The 25,222-nt window shown below is 35.9% G+C and overlaps 1 protein-coding gene across 4 annotated transcripts in view; it reads right to left on the minus strand.

The window, feature by feature from the left end:
* RPS6KA3 (ribosomal protein S6 kinase A3) overlaps positions 1-25,222 on the minus strand; it is a 75,076-nt gene that overhangs the window by 33,660 nt on the left and 16,194 nt on the right. For 3 of the 4 annotated variants that reach the window (XM_066176929.1, XM_066176928.1, XM_066176931.1), the window contains exons 3-5: positions 6,579-6,695; positions 4,378-4,459; positions 586-666 (exon numbers count right to left, since the gene is read on the minus strand). In XM_066176929.1, the coding sequence (XP_066033026.1) occupies positions 586-666; positions 4,378-4,459; positions 6,579-6,695 (280 nt within the window). Of the gene's footprint in view, positions 1-585; positions 667-4,377; positions 4,460-6,578; positions 6,696-19,123; positions 19,199-25,222 lie in introns of those variants that run through there. The other variant, XM_066176930.1, reaches the window with a different exon arrangement.

Raw genomic sequence — 25,222 nt, forward strand, 5'->3', positions numbered from 1 at the left:
TAATTTAGCCACATCAGAAAGTGAGAGAGATGTGAGGTTTAACTATAGGAAAAAAACAACCCTGAAAGAAAAATATGAACTAAAAAAGCCCAAATCAAAACAAACCAGAAACTCCACCTTTTTTCACTTGTTAAAAGTATTCCTCTCTCCTTATATATAAGTATTCTGTTACAGTTGCTCCTACTATTAAAATGAAAAGGCTAATTTCCACCAATTTCAATGCAAGTGGAATTAATGCCATTGCATACTTTTCTACAGAGTAAATAAAGGAACTGTAAGAAATAAGTTAAAAAGAGTATGTTATACAAAAGATTGGAGGTTTTGGAAAATAATGGCTAGTTATTAATAGATAACTGCTTTTTATAACACAAAGGAGTACAGACTCTTAGTCCATAAAGATTTAACACTGCATGAAGTAATTCATGTGCTTCTTTTGCATGAGAATTATTATAGAGCAAGTCTTGGCACAATTGGGACTTAACAGGCTGAAGTTCTATGATTTTCTGAACCACAAAGCAAATATTAGGAACTATCTTGACAAACACAAATTCTTATGCTATAAAAGTGAATTTTTCTGCAACTCACCATAATGTAACTTGACAATAAAAGGATGGTTAACTTCTACTAGGATATCACGTTCCATTTTTGTTCGGACCCGATCTCGAACTACAACAGAACATTAGCAAGCAAGATTTAAAAAAAAAAAAAAAAAAAATTACATCATGACTCAGTATTTCTTACATGTTTCCTGATGTATTTCTCTTGTGTCCTGTAACATTATAATTATCTGCAGGTCATTATACTGAACACAGCTGAGAACGGAGAGAATTTATTCCACATTTTTTCTGATAAATATCTTTATGCATTTTGATTTGCTTAAGTTCTTGCTATTGACAAAACCTAACACTAAGCAAATAAATTTAACAAAAGCAGACGAGAAAACATGGTCACCCTACAGTCTGCTCTATACTTAGTTAACCTTTTAAATATTACAGCAAAACTGCCACAGCTATGCATAGAAAACATTCTGCTAGTGAAAAGCATAGAGAATTAAAGTCATAGGAAAACAAACAGTGCATAAATATAATCATACAAAGATGTTCATATTGGTTTAACTCATTAAATAACATTATATTGGTTTAACTCATTAAATAACACACTAATAAAATACTAAAACCTTCACAATTTGGGAGGGAATTTTTTTTTCATTTCCTTTATTATGAACTTAAAATAAAAAATGCCATTGATCCAATGTACTATATACTTCAGATTCTGTTTTTGATTTTAAGGACATTTACTGAAAGTAAATGTGCATGAGAAATATTTCACACATTAGAAGCAGCTGCTGCACAAGCTGCCTGTGCTGTCCCTCTGTGGTGTCTCTGAACAGGACATATAAGTGCTCCTGTGCCACCAGACATTTCACCCAAGCGAGCACCACGTGTCAGCAATGCAGGAATACAGGCAGGGCAGTCAGCTGAGCACAGCACCTGCTTCAGCTGTTCTCCACAACTCTCCTGCCAGCTCCAGTAAGGGCTTGGTTCCCATCTGAAGCTTTGAATCAGCCAGGATACAGACAGGGAGAGCTATCAAAGTTTGCCTTCAGTGGTTTAAGGCGTTTAATTTTTCTCTTTCCCTCTATTCTACGTTTTGTTACTGCTCCTTTCATAAATGTTGTATCTTCCTGAAGGAAGCACCCCACAGCAATGAAGTCACGTCCAAAGTTTCAGTTGACAGCATTCCTTGTACGGTTAACAAGCCAGTGTTCTCAGATATTAAAACGTAAGGCAGAAAAAAAAAACCTGAACAAGAAGCAAAATGGTGTTTAGGCATTTATCTGTCTTTTCCCAGAAACAAGCACTTACAATAATACAAGTACTTAAAAAAATGTTATACAGATACGTTTTCATGATTGAATGTAACCATGAAGTTTCCACCTGCTTGCAGAACACATTTTGGAAAATGGTAGCTCATTAAATAAGTGCTCAAATGCAGAGCAAACATCACATTTGAATGTTGACCTTTGCATCTAAAGCCATTAAAATTTCACAAGATAGTTGTGCAGTTTAACTGTTTCAGCAGTTCATCTGAATTACAAGATTGAAATTCAGAATATTCTTTTTTTCTTTAGGCAGGTTCAGGTGAGGAAAAAAATTGTAAAAGACTTTCAAGTGCCTGCAGTGATGCAACAGTTACATGGAAAGTATGGACTTAACAAAACTCCAAGCAAAAATAGTTTAAAGAACTGAGCTCATTTCAGACATTAGCATAAGCTATTATTTCACTTGACATCTGATTCTTGACTGTAATTTCCACATGCATTCTACTGGAAGTATTGATTTTTCTTAACACATTTGATTCCAGATGCTCTAGAAATGTTTTGGCTTTGTTTCTCCCTCCACATCATAAAGGGGCACTGAAAGATAACACCTATCAGAGTGTATTAAACTAGTCTCTGCAGTAAAAAAAATTATATGTATATATTCTTGGATTTGATCTAAACATTAAAGAGTTGGACTGTGTAGTTACATAAATGTGTTCTGGCTAATATAGCTGCATTTCTACGAAAATATTCTCTCTAATTTTGATTTGTGGATCAGGTACACTGTTTTCAAGTATTGTCTTTTTATCATTCATTATAGAGCACCAAAATAACTTAAATGAAATAGATTTGAAAGAGCTAAAGAAACTGAGAAATCAAGTAATATGCTGTATTATTTAAAAATATAGTATTATATATACAAAAAAAATGCAATTATGGAAGATAGAACTAATTCCAGTTAATTTCATATTAAAGTTTAAACAGTAACATTAATTTGCTTGCAACTCTGCTCTGCTCTTCCTAAAACACGAATCACAAGCAAGCAGTGCATGGAAAGCATCTGATAATCCAGATACAAAGTGTTGAGAACTGTGGCATCCTCCTGATGGTGTCACCTTTCTCCTCAACCCTTTCGCATCCTTGAATTCTTAGTGCCTCAGAGTGTCTCCTTTCCCAATTAAAAGTCATGCTCCCAATTTCAGTATTTATCAGGCTCTCCCATCTGCTGGCAAAACTAGAACCACAGCTTGGACTGGAATTTTTACACAAGGTTAAAGTGCAGTCGAAAGGTGATGAAAAGACGCCCTCAAACATCTTAAAAAAGCAACTGCTGAGTGACCTTTGACCAGTCCTGAGCTATTAACAGGCTGTGGAATGAAAGGCTGTTGAGGATATTAATGTACCTTACATGAGTGGAAATCAAATTCAGAAAAATAGGAAGTAAATAATGAGAATGACACGTGCCACAAAACACAAAGGAATCAAAATATAGGAAACTGTCCAAATACACATCCTCTGTAATCGGTTTAAGTGGAAGATCTGTGACATTCAGCACTAGATCTTAAATTTCAACATTTCAGCAGAAGTTCATAATCCAATGTTTTTGTTCCCTCCATCATTCTATAAATATTTTGCAATGAAACGATATGTTAAAACTGAAATTCAATATAATAATCGATAACATAGGTAAAGCACTACAAGCTGTTGGAGCCATCCCAAAATTATCATTTCGGTTTCAGTACAGTCATGAATTAGAAGAACTTCACATAGACAAAACTATTTAACAATGGCATAAAAGAACAAGCATACAATCTGGTTAGGGCATTAGTGCGAAAGATGACTTTCATTTTGATATATGGTAAAAAATACCTTATTTCTTTTTTCTTACAGAATTCTCTGAGACAGAATTGAGATTGTTCAGGCTTAGACTTATTTTGCTACTGATAGCATTCAAGATCAAAACCAGCCAAGAAACAGATCAATTCACAATTTGTTTTTGCTCAAGTAACTCAGATGATTAACTTAAGATTTTATAAAACACATTCTACATCGAGATCACGTGCCAAGAGTTCGGGGCAAATGTACTGTTTCAAAGAAAAAGACTAAGTCATGCGCTTAAGAACTTCTAGAATAAAACAGCCGATATAATGCACTTTTAAACATCATGACCTAATTACAAACTGAGCAAAAGGCATTAACTGTATCCTTGGTGACACACAGCAAAGGAAAAACGGAAGGATATTAAGTTTCAAATAACAGCTCAGGAGCAAGTCAGGTGGCAGATGTAACACAACCACTCTATTAACCCACCATCACCTAAGGAAAGTGGCATGGGAAGGAACCTGCAGTCCTCTCTAACTACCAATATGGTATTGTTAATCCTTAATCCTTCCAGGTTTACGAGACAAAGCAGTGTATTCTCCTATTTCCTGCTTCAGAGAAGAAAGCTGTAAAGCACAATCTGTAGAGCAGCACCTGTGTAAAGATCAGGTTTTGGTATAATGTCCCTGATTTATCTTTTTTATTTCTCTTCCCTTGTTCTAAACGATGCTTACCTTTCAAGGTGGCCTTTTTCAATACCTTCATTGCATAAAGCTGTCTAGCATCTGATCCTGAGATTTTTTTGACAAGGAAGACCTGCATTAAAAATTAGAAAGAATTCTTAAAGAAAATAAAAGCAAGTCAGATTAAAGTATTTTGCTATGAAATTCAAGTAGTCACTATGATTTCAATGAAAGTCTATTTGACAGTTTTAGATTCTGCAAAGCCAAACCTCCTTTCATTTTTTTCCTTCTATTCCTTTATTTCATAATTTAAAAGGTTCATTCAAGATACTCCACCAAATTAATTTTGGTCTAATTTAAGTGATTTCAGAGAGTAAAAAAAAAAAAAAAAAGAAAAAAAAAATTGGATTCTCTAAGAAGTTCATCCAATTTTGAAACAAAAATCAGATTCCTAAAATTAATCTCTAGTTTTATCTAATTGAAATTCATAAGATGGCACAGCAAATGTGCTAATAAAATAATTTTCAGATATGAAAATAAATATGTGAACAAAATTTGATCCAGAAACCTATATAATCAATGTATAACTAAATAATTTAAAAAATATCCTAGTGTTGCACATACCAATAAAGAACAACCAGCTTCAATTAAAAGGTGTTTCATTTCCTTCTTCAGGATCATGGGATTTCTTGACTGGTATTGTTTTTATACCCTTAACACAAAACTAATTCCAGTAGAGACAAATTTTAGATTTAGAAATGGAAAAAAAAAAACAAACCAAAAAAAACCCCCAGCTGTCACAGGTTTCCTGGCTATGGACATATACAGAGACATATTGTGGTAAACGAGGAAGTTAAACATGTTCTATGAAACCAGTTTGATGTATGGTTTTGTGCCCAATTCTCACGTTAACATCCCTTGCACTACCCAGGGACTACCAGATCATCATCAAGAGACCTTCAAAAGCATGTAGATTTACTTTTTTTAAACTAAGTGAGAAACAGTGATATCTTCACAAATTATTAGAACAAAATGATTTATGGATTTTTTAAAATATTAATGATTTTTGCATAAAGGCTAAGACAACTGGGGACAAGACTGGCATTTCTGCAGAAATTTGAGTTAGACAGTTTATTATTTTTGCTTTTTTAGAACTCACATTCCTGCTTCTCCCTCACATTAAAGTACTGAATTTAGTATTATCAATAAAAATGATTACTGAAATGATCATTTATTAGCTTACTTTTCCTTGCCCTTGAACAATTTACTTCTTGTGATCTGAAGATTTCCAAATAAAAACTTATGCTTGTGATTCTGGATTAAATCAAACCTTTGGAATCAGGTTTCCCAGTGAATTCTTACTAGTTGAGTAAAAAATAAAATAGTTTCTAAGCACATAGATTTCCAAACTTAACTGGAACTATAATGTGCCTGACAGTAACTTAGTACCACGAAGAGAGAATTGGACCTATTTTTCTAATTTCCCCCCAAATCTAAGGTGGATTTTTAACATGCTAGAGCTTAACATCACATTCACAACTGCAATTAAGGTTGAAAATGGATGTAAAGGCTCTGCTGTCTTGCCTTATATTCAGTCTTGATGATCTGACTTGCCATGTGAACTTAATGTTTTGCTTTCAAGTTGAATTTGGACAACTAAAAGTATAAAAAATTATGCCTAGTGAGATCTCAGTACTCATGAAATGCTAGAAACACTAAGTCTTTAACAGATGTTCAGATAAACATCAAGGTACATTGCACCATAACCAAATTATGACAGATAATGAACATGACTGGGATGTATCACATTTACTTCATTAGCCATTTTTGCCTAAAATTTGTTCATTACAGTTGCAACATGCTACAAAAACCAGCTTCTGTACTAGTGATGTCCTACCATTAGCAAGCAACAAGGAATACTTATCAAAAAACCCTTTCAACCCTCACCTCTCAAATAGAGAATACTTAGAGAAGAATGACAGTCCATTTTAATAGTAAATACCCAATTATTTCATATCAAGTAATTTTTTCTATTGAACTTTGAAATCCACAGATCATGCTAACACTTAAAAAAAATCACTGCTTTAAAAAGATCTGCCACAATTACAGTGCCTAGTTAGCACTAATTTAGAAAGCAGTTTTCACTTGCAACATTGCCTTAATGCAAAACTGTGGCTGTTCTAAATATTTCACAACCAATATTCAATGCTATATTCCTGAATAATTGGCTCCACAAGAGTTCAGTTACCAACCTTTCCAAAGGATCCTTGCCCTAGTACTTTCAGAAGTTCAAACTGTGAAGGGTCTGCTTTCTCATGTCCTTCCTTTACATGGTGAGTTATTGCAATTTCTTTGATACTTCCTTCTTCCTGGCAGAGGAAAACAGGAATAAATTTAGATTAATGGTTTACAAATATTTACAAATTCACAATATGTTGAAAAATACCAGTGCCACTGAACCCAATGAACTAGACAATGCCAAATATAGGCAAAAAACCACTCAGCACTGCTATTTGCATAATTAAGATAGACAGCACTAGTTCAGTAACAATATAGCTTAAACTTTTAGAGATGCTCCAGGATCCAGACAATAATCAAGTTGACAGAAGTCAGCAATTTCCAAGCTTTTTCTCTTGGACCCATATTATAGAATTCATATTTCTGTTCCAGATTCACAACCAATTAAGGGCAACCAATCTTCTTAAGAATTTAGGCATCTTAAAGCACACCCAGAGTGCATCAAATGGACCAGATATCTTTGGAAAGCTCTCCTTTTTAACACCTGAATGAAGACCACTATGCTGCAGCCAATGTTAATGCACACCTTTTAAGACAGTGTGAGACTCAAGACATTTCCACAAAAGGAACACTCTCCACCCCCACACTTCAGCAGCAGGCTCCACCTCCACCTGCCACTGACAAAATTCTGTTGAAGAAAGTATTCTGCTTTTCTTCTCAAGGAGAGCCTATCCTATAAAAGCTGCCTGGTCTTCATCCTTTCCCCTTCTGTGAGAAACTGGTCACCAGAAAGCTCTAAGCAACAGTGAATCTTATCTTCCTGTGCTGTGCACTTAATTCAGTGTTTTCTACATTGAATTTGAAAATCCCCTGAAAAGTGACACTCCTTGCCACGCAAGGAAAGAATTTTAGAGCTTATCAGTATCAAGTAAGTAAAAACCCTGCATTCTTGTTAGTGTCATCTGAAGATCTCTCTGGGCATTACATCCACTCTACTGTAAGTCAACACACGACTGACTCTTAGTTAACATACAGAAAGCAAAATACTATCTATAGTTTTAACTTCTTGTTGATTTTCTATTTCTTCTATGGGTTATAGTGAATAAAATAAATCTGAGAATACTTTTCATCTATTTAATGAGGAACTCTCAGACCTGTTTCACAGAATTGCAGACTGGTTGACATGGAAAGGGACCTCTGGAGATCATCTTCCCTAATTCTAAACCCTCTGCTCAAGCAGGGCCACCCAGACCTGAGTATCTCCATGGATGGTGACAACCTCCCTGCGCAGCCTGTGCCAGAGCTCAGCCAGCCCCACAGTGAAAATGTGTTTCCTGATGTTCAGTCAGAAACACCTTAATTTCCCTTTTTGCCCATTGCCTCTGGTCCTGACACTGGGCAGCACTGAAAACAGCTCTCTGCACCCTCCCTTCAGGCTGGTCAAACAATTTCACAATTGTGAATCCATGCTGAATAACCCTAGCCACCTTTTTGTCTTCCATGTACACAGAAACACTTTGTTTCTCCATGATTTTCCTGGGGATTAAGGCCTGGCTGACCAACCTGTATCCTGGATACAGGATACCTGGATCCTCCTTCTTGCTTTTTTTGAAGATAGGAGTTGACATTTGCTTTCCTTCAGTCACCTCTCCCGGTCATCATAGTTAGAAAATAATCAAGAGTGGCCTCACAATGACAGCTGCCAGGTCCCTCAGCACTCATGTGCATCCCATCAGGGCCCACAGACTTTGGTACATCCCGTCTGCCTAAGTGTTCTCTAACTATCCAGTGGCAGGACCTGAGGGAATGGCCTGAAGTTGTGTCAGAGAAGGTTTAGGTTGAATATTCGGAAAAGGTTCTTTATCCAGAGGGTGGCTGGGCACTGGAAGAGCTCCCCAGGGAAGTGGTCACAGCACCAAGCCTGACAGAGTTCAAGAAGCATGTGGACAATGCTCTCAGGCACATGGTGTGACTCTTGGTGATGGTGCTGCGCAAGACCAGGAGCTGGACCTCAGTGATCTTCATGAGTCCCTTTGACCTCAGGATATTCTATGATTTTCCTCTAAGAGTACGTCTTCCATGCTCCAGTCTTTCCCTTCATCTATATGCACCAAAATGTGCACTAATTAGCTATAGTGATAGGTTAGTACAGGCAGAGTTCTAAATCTGTGTTTCTGAAGAGCTATTTTTTAAGTTTTCAATCATTCTGCAAAATTTATCTGCATGATGACTTAGTGCTCAAAGTATCCTATTGCATCTGATCATTGCAGCACTGTATATAAATGCAAAGCAACTGTCCACCCAGGCCAGCGTATTCCAACACAGGCTTTTTCCAGACTGACAATTCTTCTTCAAAAGATTCTTTTTTTCAAAAGATTACAAAATTGGAAACAAGCTGCACATAAGAAATCCTGAGACTGTGTGAGAGTCTGTATATATTAAAAAACTCCAGCATGTGATTCGGAATAATGCACAGAACATGCTGGCAACTTTTAAAATCAGGGAGTAAAAAGAGATGCTTTAATGTGAAGAATATAGTTTCAAGAATAGTTTTAAAACACTCAAGACAAGTCCAAGATGTCCTCTAAGTGCTTGTTTCCATTTTAAGACAGCCAAAATTTTGCATGTGTGTGCACACAGGCATGCTGAGTATTCCATCTAATAACCTGAACTTCTCTCTTTTCAGGAGAAAATACTACCATCCTTGACTCCCAGCTGAATCTTTAGAGTCCGAAAGAAGTATTCCCTTTACTTGTCAAAGGAATAAATTGCTGGTGGACACTTTTAGTTTTATCTTTTAAATTAGTATGTGAACAGTTAGATTACATACTACTTAAACCACCCACTGAAGCTTAGAGAATCCCAAGGGAGGAGCAGAACAGCTCAGCAAAACAGGCTGCCAAGTACACATTACTTCAGATACTTTGACCCATTTCTGCTTAACTGTTTTATCTATTTGCTCCCTGGCAATCTTGGGAAAATCAAAAACATGTGAAACAGAACATTCTCAAATCTTTTTTATCTACTGCCTTCAGGGATGCAAAGCAAGCAGGTGGACATAAGAGGGACACAGATCTGTTGGAGCAAGTCCAGAGGAGGGCCATGAAGTTGGTAAGAGGACTGGAGCACCTTCCCCAATGAAGACAGGCTGAGAAAGTTGGGACTGTTCAGCCTAGAGGAGAGAAGTTTGCATGGACACCCCACAGCAACCTTCCAGCATCGGAAGGGGGCCTACAGGGAAGCCAGAGGGGGACTCTTCATCAAGAACTGTAGTGATGGGACAGGGAGGAAAGGGAACAAGCTGGAAGAAGGGAAATTTAGGTTGGGTATTAGGAAGACATTCTTCACTGTGAGCATGGTGAGATACTGGAGTAGATTGCCCAGGGAGGTTGTAGATGCCCCAAACCTGGCAGTGTTCAAAACCAGGCTGGATAAGGCCTTGAGCAATCTGATCTAGTGGGAGGTGTCCCTGCCCAGGGCAAGAGGGATAGAATTAGCTGACCTTTATGGTGTCTTCCAACCCAAACCCTTCTATGATTCTATATTGCTTTAAAAGCATTACAGAACTCAACAAGAAAAAGAAAAGAAGAAAATACATTAACCTGCTCTCTATACACAAAAAAATTTATTATTTTTGAATGCATTGCAATTATTATGCAACCAACTTTCCAGTGGTTATTTTGAGCAACCTCTAAAAAACAAAACAAACTCCAAACCAGCACTTCACATTCCTGATACCAAGAGAATATTCCCAGACTTTGCATTTTCTCAGGGCTCAGTTACTCTTCAGTCCATAAAAGGCAGACCTAATAGAACTCTGCTTTAAACAAAAAGGAACTCGAATGATATCCAACTTTAGTTTGTCAGTAACACTTGTTTGGGAGCAAGATTTATGATGAGTGGTTGCCCACAAATTTGTAGTTTCCTTTTCTGACATAACTGCTGAACGTTTGTTATTCTAACCTAAACAGTGTTCTGCAAATGCAGTTAAAAATAAAAAAGCTAAGCCTTCTTTGAAACACAAATTATATGCAGAGGTAATCAAGCCTCACTATCTGCCTGAATTAAAATACAAGTCTTACACACTATAGAAAGAGATCTCTACTCTCAACCAACTGCACTAATTACATCAGATGATACATGTCATCTTGCAGTAAACTGGAAGAGAACCCAGCCGTTCCATCTGGAACTGAATCGTTTGATTATTCCCTGGTACTTGGCAAAAACATTTGTCCCATGTGAAGAATTGAAAATAAATGAGATGTTGGAATACTTGGGTCCTCCTCTCCTTTCCTCCATTCCTTGACAACTTTCACACAAGTACAGACAGTCAACTCACCAGTTGCAATGGTGAGGTCTTCCTTCCAGTTACAACTATACCGTACTGCCTATGTTTTATTTCTGTTATTCATAAGCTTGGAAAGCTCCCTTTCTCAAGCCTTACACTGCAGCAGGGTCTAAATTAAAGTCTCAAGACATGATCTCCTCTTCTAGGCACACAATTCTCTCAAAGCCTTCTTCACACTAGAAAGTTGCACTACCTCAGAAAGTCATTTAAATAAAAAACCCCGAAACAGCCATGTGAGTCAACTTTTAAGCAGTTGCTACTGGCTCCCACTACAGTGAAACTGAATACAGAATACAAGGAAATAAACAGAAGGTAACATTACCCTGAGTTTCTTTAACAATGTAATAGTGTTAAATCAATGCTGGCTTAGAAAGGAAGTGAGTGACAAACAAGTTTAGGAATGAGTTTAAAACACTATATTCCAGAATAATTTCCTGTACTGATACAGTCTGCAAAAGTCAGAACTATTCTGGGCAGTGTCTCCATATAAGAAAGCTTATAGTAATATACTTCATATGTCTATGCACAAGAAAACACACATACCCATAGGAAAGAAAACCAAACAGACCATATGGCACAGACAAATAAAATCTGAATGAAAAATAGGAAAAAAAAAGGGGCGGGGGGGGGAATTTTGCAACACCAAGGGAAACTCATTTTTATCTTAAGTAATCAGCTGAAAATTGGAATAGGAAACCTCCTTGCCAGTAAAACAAGAAAAGGACCTTCTAGGGAAGCACTGAAAAACTATTTAATCATTATCAGGCTATAAAAATGATAGCCTAATTATGTTGTTGGAAAAACCCCGAATATTTTAGGTAATTAATGAACATTAAACACTCATTTTGCTTCTAGTAATTGAATTAATGTGAATTTCCTTTACCTTCACTTATTAAGTCAAGAGTAAATTAACTCTGCTGCAACATAAAATACTTGCATTTATTTCTGAGATCTTATTACAGGAACAACTGATAGATAATGTGTTAAAAGAAAACCAGACTTCAAACCCTAAAGGAAGTAGAAACAGGGTCTTACTAGGTACATATTTCCCCGTCGTAGTGAAAAAGCCCAGAAAAGCAAGAGGAAAAACATGAGTTTATCTATACACAGATTCTTGTGCAATTTACCCTTCAGAATCCTGAATTTTCAGTAGGAGACCTGAAAACTGCTGTGTAAAGAAGTGGCCCATGCAGAGCTGGATGGCATAAGCTCATCAATGCAGAACAAGCTGTACGTTATCTGCAGACCTTTTTCTGAGCAGTATGTTCCAGGGACAGCTGAAAAGCTGGTCTAGGATTACTAAATTGGACTCTGAACTGGTATTTAGGAGAACTACCAGTAAAATCCACAATACCACTGTGACACTCGGTAAGTATTTAAATACCACCTCAAAAAACTGAATTCTTACTCTACAAATATTATGTAAAAAGGACAGAGAAGCAATTAACTAAAGAGTAAAATAATTAAAAAAATATGTAAGTGTATGGTGCAATATTGGCAAAATAATTCACAAGGAAATACTCTGAATTATCTAAATAGGCAGCACAGGATCAGATCTGTGCTCTCACTTGTAGCAGGAAGAGGAAAGGCATTCAGAATAAGGAATATTAGCACATCCAAACACTGTAAGAGCCTCACTGCACCTAAAATTCTCAGCCTCAGCTTTCTGAAAAAAATGCACAACCAAATGTGAACATGCATGATAACAACTGCTTGGCAAAGAAATTTCAAAATAACGGGACAGAAATAGGAAATTCAGCAAGAATTTACTCTTGAAGAGGTGTAATAATTAGATGTGAATTAACTTGAACAGAACATCAAGGAATAAACTGCTGTTATGTATGGAATGCTTCCTTAGAAAAGGTATTTCTGGAAGACAGATTTCTCCTTTACTAGATACTCAAAATTATGGGAGTATGAGTAGAAATATTTTAAACACTTAAATCTTAATGGCAGTATATTTTAGATAACAGTTATTAAAAGAACAATTAGTTCATCAGCTTTGCGATGAGTGACAAAGATTTGAGTATATACTTTTCAATATATTGAAAGTATAAATTAACATTACGATATGCATAAATTACTCCAAAGGAAAAAAGCAGCAACTACCTAAAAATGTAAAAAAATTGTATTTTTTAGTGCAAAAAAAAGAAAAAAAAATGGACCGATGTATTTAAGTTGCTCCTACTCACAGAGGACATTTAAGAGGTGTAAAGTCATAAAGTGACATAGACTTGGAAAGGTAAGGAAAAAAAAAAGTACAGGGAAACATTTATAGCTTAAGACGTTCAAACATTAAAGCCAATAGCACGTGACTCTAAAAGTAAACTGGACCCATCCTGAACAGAAAGACTGACTGCAGTCTCCACTGTCAGCTTCAGTGAAATTAAACAGTTGACCAAAAGCAAGATAGCCAAAGATAACAAAGATAGGTATGCTCAACAAGATTGGGGGTTGGAAGAGTCCAGGAAGATTTTATTTGATTATAATCGTGTGGGATTTAAAAAAAAAAAATCAAATAAAAAAAATCTTTCTGATTAACTATGCAGAGAATATCAAAAAACCTGGCAGGTTTAATTTTTTATCATACCAAGAGCAAAGACAGGCATGTGCAGTACATGCCATGAGTACCTATAGATTAAGGCTTTTTAAAAGAACATTCTATTTATTTTTAACACGTTGAAACACTTCGAAAGGATTGACATTAATTTTTGGATTACTCTGAGGCGCGTTATTGTGGAAAATGGATGTTCTTATTCGATGACAAAAAAAGAGAAACAGTAGCTAAAGGCTAAACAAAATAAATTACTCCTTCTCCTTCACCGTACCCAAGTTCCACCTGGAACAAATTCAGAAACAGATTTCTGAGAAAGTTCTCTTTATAAAAAAGGTTGATTTGGAAAATCCCTGAAGCCATTACTGCGTGAGACATGTGATGAGTAACTATCCTATCTTGAGTCCTTTGCATCAGGAAGCGGATACTGAATATAACACACAACATCAGCACGCTGTTACACGAAGGGACTCACAAGAACTGTGTGCAAAACAAGGCTGGCTGCATGTTCACTTTGCCAATGAAATGAACATTACCCAGATGAAGGTGAAAATCTCCTCAGAAGTGCAGTGAATTTCAGCTGGCAGGTGACTTAAATACTGATCAAAAAACTTCCCCTCTGCACACTCGCCGGCTATACAAAATATAGCAAGAAATACAACAGCGAACTTGGAACATCAGAATAAAAAGTTTCACAGTTGAAGAAAGTAAAAGGCCACATACCAATCCCTTCTGCATCTAACAGAGATGGAAGTTATGAAATAAAGGACATAAAAAAGCAACAAGGACAAAACATTAACCTTACACTAATTTTAAATAAAACCTCTGAATTGACAACACAATTTTTGAACAGAGAGAAGCCCCTGTAGTATCTTTGCTTTTGGAACTGAGAGAAAACTTGACTATCTGTAGGACTTTTAAATAAATTGCCATTTTCCAGTAAGAAGCACACATGACTAGGACAGATGTGGCTATAAATACTCGAGTTCATCAAAACCCAGTGGGAGGGAAATCTGACACATTCAACAAATCCTTGGATGGGTCCAGTAATCATAAAAGTTCTTCCCAGACATCAAACATTGTTGACATGCTAACCAAAAACTGTAAAAATGAAGTTAAGATTTTGACTTAAGGTAAGCATTAGATAAGAAGATTAACAAATTTTAATCTCAATAAATAATTAAAACCTTTATAATAGCTAAGACATCTTAAGCGACTGTTGGAGAAATTATTTTAAATACTGATAATCCTGGTTCCAGCATTACCCATCTTTCACCTTTAATTGTTAATTCTGTAGTGGTCTTAAGAGAGTAAAGAAGGTACAAAACCGAACCAGCTTTGACATATAGTTACTTACAGACATTAGTCTTAGTTTTGACTTAATTTACTCCTTAAGAATTTTTTCAGATTTGTCACTGTAAAGTGTTTTTCCAGCTCATGGTCTTGTAAAGTCTTCCCTGAATTTTTTTATTTTTACTACTTGATTGTTCATGTTATTATGGAAGCTTCTGCATCTGTGATTTATGCTGCACATAGAGCAATAACTCCCACACTTCCAGCCACAATCAATCCTCCTGCCTCCACCTGCAGTGAGCACAGCTGCTGGGGGACCAAGCATGGGGTGGTACTCAGAGTCCTTCCAAGAGTCACTGCCTGACAAACTTAAGTCACTCCCCCAAACTATGCAAGATTTTTTTCTTAATACACCATTTAGCATTTAACTGTGCCAATATTGTGACTTTAATACTTCTTTTCAACAGATTCTCTTATACATTAGAAAACGTTGGTGGGATCCCATCAGAAACTCTTTAGGGAACTATTTACGGAATATTTTCTGTTTAAAATCACATATTGCAATTTTTTTGTATCTATTCTATATGGGGATAATTCACACGTGAGAAACAGCCAGAATCACCATAAGGAAAGATCACAGTTCTGGAACTTCAACTTCTATAGCCAGGAATCAGAGGAAAAAAAGATCCTTTTGATACTTTAATCATAATAATTAAGTCAAAACCATACCGACCATATTGGTGTACATCTTCCTCAAACTTCAGCCATTTTCAAGATAATACCTAAATCAGTGCATCAGTCGTAAAATCAGTATATGCTGTTGATAATACAATTTTCTAAAAATCAAATCCAATTAATAAAGAGCTAATTGTAATCTTATATTTCTATTGAAAAATGTGCCGCAGCAAAGATACTGCTTTTATCACTTTTCATTAGTTAGTATTGATTATGTAGCAACACAGATTTTTCCATTTTCATTACGGAAGTAGCAGCTTTGTTTTCACCCCTCTCAATCTCTTTTCAGGAATGTTTTGCTTCCTTTAGACAAATGCACTTTCCTGAAGCACATGTACATTCACTACAAGCAAAGATAAGGCTGAAAACAGAAAAATGGATTCCCCAGCAATTTACTTAACACTGCTCCAACAATGGTTATAGGTTGCCTTTTACTGCTTTGTTAGCCCTCACTGTACTGCAAAGAGCTTTGCGGGACATGGATGTGTTTGGCAAAATATTTGTCTACCACAGGCATCATAATGTTGATCCCCATAATCAAATAAACCATTTCTGAAGTATTGACTACGATATTAAACCTTGGTGCTAAAGTTACATAATGCGGTTATATCCTGTAAGGACAGTCAGCTCATTGGATATCGAGTGATTTTAAAAGGATGACTCAATGTTGGCACAGTTCCCAAGCTCATATACACAATTTCCTTTTCCTCCCCTCCCTTGAGTCAGGAAGTCTCCTAGATGCATTTTTACTTTCCCAACTTGTTATGAACATAGGATTTTCAGTATTATCTGCAGAAATGAAATCTCCTTTTGAGCTACACTTTTGGAAGTAATAAAGAGCCAACAAACTGAAAACCAATTACTTTTACCTCTTGTACTAGAGCTTATAGAAATCTTCATTAAGGTAAAAATGAGAGTTAAAAATGTGAAGTGTGCACAAGTCTAGGTATTTTGAAATATCTTAAGACACCTTTTATACATATTTGTAAATTCTGTACTTTTCAAACTCCTACCTTCCAATTCAAAACTACCTTAAAAATAAAACTCACAGTCCAGCAAGTACTTCACAGTCTCCCATTGCTTTGGTGAGCAGTGTTGGTGAGTTAAATCACGGACTAAAACCCATTCTTTGTATCTGTGACTAATATTCAATTTGAGTCACTTAATAGAACTAATCACTACTTATATGCTCATACACAAACAATTGTTCTAAACAGCTGATTAAAAATCCTGTTTCTGAAGTAGCAAATTTTCCAATACAATTAAAAGCAAAGCAGTACCATGCATAAAATTAAGTCAAGCTGATCTAAGGATATTCTGTGTATGTTTTCTATTTTACACTACTACCAAAGAAAAGCAAGAGTAGAGCAGAAGTTCTAAATGTGGACATCTAAAGACAGAAATACAGGCTTTCACAATTTATGTCTTTGCTTCTTTTGAAAAGATGGAAAAACTTATAATTTCAACTAGCATCATATCACTTGTTGCTGACAGCATCTATTGTTTTACCTGATGTAAAATAAGACTTCCTGAAAGAAAACTCTACTTGTAAATGTTTAATTTCAGGTCTGGCTTTTTTTGAAATTCTTGAATTGTTAAGTCTCTCAGAGAAAAACAATTTGTAGAGATAAAAAAGAAAAAAATGTATTTATGTACTTATTCCTTACTCTCTTTCTACTCTTTTTCACTTCTGGCTTTTTCTGCAAAAATTTTGAGATCTAGAAGGATGCCTATGTCTGTATTTGTTCCACACAGCCAACTCACAGAATGAAGACTGCAGAGCTGGTTACTGAGATAGAACCCCCATTCTTTTGGCTGTAAGATGAAGCAAGATAGGAGTTTGAAGAATGAGTCCTGTCCCAGAGAAACAAGCCAGAGGACAGGTAAGGCTCTATGGATAAATGTGGTTCACCAGGCTGGAAGTGTAATTCTGAAAGTGCTTTCTTTCCTTAGAATGAAAATATAAAAGGCCAGGACAGAAGTAGGGCACTACCCCTTTCCTTCCCAATGGAACTGTGAGCAGTAGGGTGTTTGGCAGGTAAGCTGAAGAATTCCTGTAAGCATTTTAAAAGCTCAATGTCACCAAAAGCAGTTTTGCAATGCAGTTCTCTTTTGATCAAACAGCACAAAATTATCTCATGAACTGAAATGTGCTCGTCAGCATTGGAAAAAAATGCTCATTGGGTGGAACTTTCATTTCCCAGTAACTCTGATACAAGTTTTTTTTCTCCTTTGTAAGCACTAACATTTCAGAGAATTGCAATTAAAAAAAACCTAATTGAAAGTTAAAAAGCCCCAAACTATTTAGAAGGAAAAATAATCCCTGACCATATTCAGCACTAATCTATGAAAGCTACGAATCCTGTTTTATTACCATAATTTCCTACACATATACTCAAATCTCTACGGGTTGAGAACCTTTAGTTTGGTCTGCAATAGCTAACATTTTAAAATCAACAGAATATTGAAGACAACCTAACCAGGCTGCTGTAAGTAGATAAAACAATGACATTTTTGGACCAAATTTCTGAGGAATACCTTTCATGTTGCCTGTGGAAAAGAACTATAATTCATGACAATGAGTCGATAAATATTTTACAAGATTAATATAAAAAACCCTCTTGATTATGTTGCAACCTATGTTCTACTGTTTCACATTCATGTCTTGTTCTGGTGTTTCACTTATGGCAGAAAATTCCATTTTATTTTTTAATACGCATTGCAAAAATGATTACAAATTGTTTAAACCAGCACATGGGCTAGTAGGTGTCTACTGCTTTTACAAGTTAATAGATCTTCACTTAAGATGTTAAGCCATAACACAAGAAGGTCATGGGGTTTTGGTTTTTTTAAGCCCCCAATGAAAGTATTTGCAGATTTACAGAAGGATAAATATGAAAACTGATTTGACTTCCAACGATAAAATGTTCTGTCCCATTGCATGTTTACATGTCATTACATTAAATAGCTCTGAAACAGTGCTTGGGATCATACAATACTCCACTAGTAATTTTTCTCAACTTAAACCAAAATTTTTAATGCTTAAATGTTTACCTAACAAGACAAATTATATAAATTAAACATTTGCTATGACTAAATTATCATTTAAAAGTTGAAATAACCTTAACACTGTTATGCAAGCAGCCCTACGCTTCATACCATTTCAGAAGTAAATTTAAGATATTAATAAGCCTGAGTTATCACCATACAGAGCCATATTTTACAGTCTAAAGTACTATATGAAGATGTAACTATTAAAATAACCACTAAGTATTAAAAATACAAAAGTTTTTAATAAAACTTGACTAGGCGCAAACATTTTTATGTTTTTATGTTAAACAGACAAGCTCACATTTAAACCCCCCCCCACCTCCCCCTGAAATATAAGTTTAACATGATTTACTACAGATAACAATTTCCTAATAAAGCTAAATTATCAGCAGGTATCCTAGAAACTGCTACAACATATGAACATGCCACAGACTTTTTTTTAAAAGGAAATACAAAACGCTTTGTATCCAAACAACGCTGATCCCTAAGCAGTGAAAGACTAAAACTGCTCTGAAGTTAGAAGTTAAATTAAAGTAAAACTTCCCCCCTTATTCTCTTAAATAAGAAACTAAGCTCACCCGAACAGAGCGAACACGCAGAGCCAGAAACTTAAACATGACTAAGAAACCATGATGTTTGGATTTTCTGACTGAGTGATCAGAAGTCTAGGAGGGAAGACCAACCCTGGCGTTTTTGCTGTGACCAGCTGTTCCGGCAATTAGAAAATTTCCTGTCAGGCAAGTCAGACACAGCTGGGGGGTGGGGAGAGAGAAGGGGGAAAAAAAGGTCAAAAAAAGGAGAAAAGACATTTTAAAAAAGACGCTGATTTCACACACACACACACACATACACACAGAGCTGTGATAAAGAAAGACTGGGCAGCAGTGGTAGTCATGTTGCTGATACTTACATAGAGATCAGCACAGGAAATGTAAGCAGATTGCCTGATAGCAACAGGCTGTTGCAGATGTTACTGATTCCTGGTTCCCAGAAAAGAACAAAAGAGACCAGGATCTCTTTCAGAAATCACACTACTATGCAATATTTCACTGATTAAGCACAATAGCAAGTATTTTAGGTCCTATATGTGATAATTGGATTTTTATGGATTTAACTTTAAAAAATATTTTAAAATCTCACATATCACTACCCTACAGACTTCAATGCAGAGAATGTCTAAAGATTGTTTTTATTTACTAGAGTTTAGTTAGAGGATCAAAATGACCTTGTGCCTAGTCCTTTGAAATCCTGCACATAGAAAATGCTACACATATGTTCTAGGCCAAGGCAAACTGCAGAAATATTTGAATGGGATTGCCCAGCTCAAATGTCTGACTTATGCAGTAATATTGTACCGCTCTGTAGAGAGTGAACTTCTTGAAGTAAAAAAAGCCTTCTTTCAATGTTAAAAAGCCCCAAACACTTCAAATGTTTTAGGAATTAGAATTCAATCTAGTTACTTCAAAGAATAAGAGATGAAGTTTTTAATTTGATCTCTAGATTTAGTATGGGAGATATTTTCCTGAATATTAACACTATCTTTAGCTTTTTTGGTACTTGCTAAAACAATGAATTCCAAAGTGCATGCTCCTTTATTGGAACAAGACTGTTTTTCAAGTAATAAACAAGGGCAAGTAAAGACCTTTAGTCAAAGGCATATACAAGTATTTAGCTATAAACGCATCCAGGTGATTCCGTTTAGTGACTATGTATCAAAGGAAACATACAGCAAGATACCTTAGTCCTGCACAAGACAGGAAAACAAACCCACCCTGCAGACAGCTTCCCTTGACTGGGTTCTAACAAATATCTGGATTAATGTTTTTTTTGTTATATTTTAATTCCTCCTCAGAAGACAAAGTCAGTAATTTAAGTGACAGAACACATTGCTGCTATCTCTATCCCACATCCTGGCTCCCTACAGTATCAGTTTCTAGCTTTTCCCTTGAATTGGGATTACACATCTCCCCAAGCATGAGCCAAGATCCTCTTGTCAAAATGGAGAGGTACAATAAAGACCTGAATTTAGCCATATCCCAGAAGCAAAATTGTGTCCTTTTAGTGTTCTATTGTACTCCTCTGGGTCTTTATTTGTGCAGCATCTGAAGGGACAATCCTTCAAATTCTGTGTACTGAATATACATCATTATTATTACAATAAACACAGGCCTTCAGGAACTACTACTACACAAAGGAGGACTTTGTGACTCAACTGAGGGCTCAAAAGTCCTCAATGCCAATGAGCTTTTTACAGTCCAATGTGGTACAGCCTTTTCGGAAGAAGCAGTCTTTCCTACAACAGCAGTAACACACCATGAAGAATTATCAAATACTAGTTTCAGGATGAATAAAGCTTCTTGAACACAAGGAACTTACTGCAACACAGGGATTTCAAATATTTCATAAGCAGCATAAAAATTACTTGACGCTTTCCTCTCTTCAATTGTTTCAAACTTGCAGCTACTTCCTCCTTCAAAACTGAAATACCTCAAGAATTTAATTTTGCAGTTTAACAGCACTATAGTTATTTATACTTGGAAAACTTAAATTTAAATAAATAAAGAGGAGGCCATTCAAGCTCTCTGCCTTTATCTTGTCAAGAATAGATACAATTACACTAAAATCAGAATGACCAGGAATCTTCAAGTTATTAAATTAAACCCTGTGATACCAAAAAAAGCTAAAGGCAGAAATGGAGAGCAAATGGTAAGAGCTGCTCTAACTACAATATTCCTTAAAAATGAAAAGATACTGTGGGTAAATAATAATTTTCTTATCTTTTGGCTGTAAAGGTAAGAACACATTTTGCTGCATATATGCTGTATCTGCTCACGGTGACAGGAATAAGGCATTTCAACCAAAACATCTGTACAATTACTGACTACTGCTCTCCCAAACCTTTAATGTGACCTCCCAGAGAAGTACAAAGCACAGTGCTCAGGGGTCAGTGAGGTTACTTCACAACAATAGCTCTCCCATAAGTGGCATGAGTCTGGCAGGTGGAAGAAATTTCTTGTGTTCTGGGAGAATACAGCCTGCATGGTTCCCAAAGAGCACCAGCAGCCAACCAGAAACATTAAGATACAAGCTACACAACTCACTTTGAGAATCTCTCAGAAGAGAGCTTGCCCTTTTAAATATTCCTTCGTATATGAAGGAGACAGGTTAGAGGGCAGCAGTCCCCAACAGGAAAGTCTCTGATAAAAAAGAACAAATTGCTCCAGCAAGTTGCTTCCCTACCTTAAAATCTTTGATAAGGATTTGTATTATTCTTGTTTATCAGGAGACACAACTGTCTCCAAAACAAAGGGAACGTGGTATGCCTGTCAGTCACAGTTCTGTCAATTATAGAACTCCACTTGCACAATGCATTTCCTTCTCCTCCAGTACAGAAATATAAAGTCAGTTCATCCCACCTTCCCCCTCCTCATTGTTTAAATTGGATGCTCTGAGCTTACAAAAATTAAGAGAAATGCTGCCTGGACTTTGAAGACAACAGAGCTCATAGACACTACAGACAGTGGGAGAACTGAAAAATGCTGAGGAACTCTTGAAGCAATACAGAACATTTGGGAATCCCTGAGTTTCATTTGATGCTGAAACATCAGATGAAACCTAAGTGAAGTCCATCAGGTAAGCTGACAAAACTCTCAGCTTGAAAAGTGTAACAATGCAAATTAAGTCTTTACAGTGCTAGAAAAGCAAGTCTCTGCAGTACGGATTGCTTTCAACTGTTTGAAAAAAACAAAGAAGCAACACATATATGGAATGAAAAGCCCTTGTTTGACAAAGGTCAACACTTGAGGAACAGAGGGCTAATTTTTTAAGTTTTCAGAAGCCAAAAAATATACTTTTCTTCATAATAAATACATTTGTATAGCCAAAGCAGCAATATTCTATTAAACAGGGGGTGTGGCAGCTTCCATCTGTCAGTTTACAGGCTTTGCAGGGCTACCATCTGTTTTCTCTCTATGTAACAAGTAAGCAGCTTGACTTTGAACATTGCTTACACTCTCAAATTATTCAAATTTTCTGACCGAGATCCAGAAAGTATCCTGCACCAAGACACTAAATGCAAAATAAGTCACTCAGAAAATCTGGTAGGGCACATCAATGAAAGTTTTGCTGTAACCTTTCCTCAACACTTGGAGGAAAAAAGTATTCCAGGGCTTGCCTTCTCCATATTAGTTTGATATCTAAGAGTTAACATCTCAGACCAAATGGTCTGCACTGTTTACAAGGATGCTGTAACTTCTAACTTCCATGAGGACCTGCAAGTTCATTCTCAGAGAGGTAAGATGCACCATGCCATTAAGTTGGTAACAAAATTCATCCAATTTTCAGCAGAGTAGAGTGCTTTGGAAGATAATGAATTTCCAATTTCATCATAGACAAAAAAAAAAAGCATTCTGACTTTTACAAAGCACAATCTGGTCATTGGGAAGGAAATGACTGGATTTAATTCTTACAGATGTAAATTGTTTGCCTAAAAAAGCTTATTTTTTGAGAATCAAGTTATTTGTTTGTAAAATAAATACATGAGTACCTATATCTAAGTAAATGTAATAGAATACACTAGAAGGAATGTAAGAATTACAGAATACTTTTAAGTACAAATTTAATATTTGTAACCCAAGCTGTTACAAGTAGGTACACAAGTAGCTGTTTCAGCTAAAATTAAGTACCAGTCTGTAAATAATGAGAAGGATTATGGACTAAGAACACTTGTGAATCCAAACATTTCCCTAACGTTTAAGAAATTACAGCTATGTTTTAAAGCCTCTACCACAGAGCCAAGAATTTTAATCAAAAAACTGACAAAAATGCACAGACAGAAAATTGAAACATGAAGGTTGTATTAGCAAAAGTAAAACAAACGTATTGAAATAATCACCAGAAATGTCTTCACTGTCATGTTAACAAACATGACTGTTCTTAAACACAGAAACTGTTACTGATCACCTGAGCAGGAATATCCAGCAGAAGTTTAGAGCAGTCCTGAAATGGTGCTTCAACTTGTCAAAAGGCAAACAGAAGTTCCTGAAACATTGAGTTCTCACTAGTACAGAACATTAGAAATTGAGGTAAAACCAAAAATCAGTTAAAGCCTCTCTGATATGTTTTAAAATCTAAAAATCTGTCAGTTTAGTTATGTTTTTTTCCTGAATAACATTCTCATCCTGCATTATTTTCACAGATAAAGACATAACAAATGAGATTACCCCAGATTACTCTGGATTTAGTATTACTGCTTGAGTAATGGGTGCTGTTTTGCCCACGGCTGTAACTGATGAATGATCTCCCTCTCCTTATTGTGATATCCCCATTCCAGTGCTTTATAGATTTAGTGTAAAATGAATGGTATACATGCATGTAAAATACAGAATCTCAGCACTCAACAAACAAAATCAATTCTTCAGCAATGAGATTGTATTGTCCACATGCTTCAGGTTATTTTTCCAATGTATTCTGAAGCCTTTTTTAAGATCACGCTTTTCTTATGAACTCTTTTAATAAAAAATACTGATTGGAAAGACAATGGTCTTAATTTTCACCTCTCCAGACTGCAAACAGATGTGTTATTTAAATTCTACCAGGAAAAAATAAATGAAAAAGACTTTTTAAACTATTGACTTCTCTTTGCAAGCATTTCTTAACCTGCCTTTTGACTATCCACTCACTAGTGATTGTTACCTTAATTATATATTTTTAGTAAGATAACAGCTACTGAGATTTCATTTTTTATCACCCCAATCAGCATATTTCAATATGATTTGTTTTGATTTAGTTTTAATTCTATGTATGCTTTAATTCTGCTTGTTTAAAAGTAGGGCCAAAGCAAGAAGTCAAGGGTAGTAATATGACCTCACCACGTGCACTGAAGAGAGGTTCATCACAAGTTTAAGCCTGAATAGGTTCCACTTCTGTCTGTACTGAAAAAATAACTTTTACTCCGTGCAGGTTACCAAAAAGAAATTTTCCTACAACTTACAAATGAAAACTTCACTTCTAGTGAAAAGAAACTTTTTACAAATTCTTGGAACCTAGTATTTTTTGTTTGTTTATTAATTAGGTTTAGGCTAGTAGAATGCAATGGTAATATATCAGTTGTAGTGTTTTATCGCTACATAGAATCCAGATCAGAGAACAAAAAGAGAACAGCACAAATACGATATGATCTTCACATACACAGAAAATGGGAAGCCACCTGCTAGACTAGCTGCAGTTTCTGGTTAGCTTTAACTAGCAATAAGGTATGCATCATGATTGCAACAGCTCAAAACAATTAATTGGCTCAGCTAATTTACTCAATCTCTATGGACACAGAGGTATAAAAAGCAATGGCAGACAGCACAAGAGTGAGAAAGATAGCAAATAAAAGGCTTTAAATAGCTTCCCCTTTCAATAATGTCCACTTAAGCTTTCACATTAGGTTCAGCTTCAGCCAGCTGTTCTTATATTTATTTCCTGCTGGTCCCAGGTAATTTATGAGATACAGATAAAAAAATGTTGGCAACAAGCTATAAAGTCAGATACAATCAGCACGCTTGTTGCAATAAAACCGGAGTACTGGAAGACTCCCCTTTTAAAAGAAGCAAGACTTTGAACCATACAGCATCTTGGACTCCCTAGAAATGGGTATCTTTATATTTCCTGCTTTTCCTAAAACTACCACC

Source organism: Chamaea fasciata, unplaced genomic scaffold (genome assembly GCF_029207755.1).
Source record: "Chamaea fasciata isolate MVZ Bird 193981 ecotype frontalis unplaced genomic scaffold, bChaFas1.0.hap1 SCAF_2, whole genome shotgun sequence".
Lineage (NCBI taxonomy): Eukaryota > Metazoa > Chordata > Aves > Passeriformes > Sylviidae > Chamaea > Chamaea fasciata.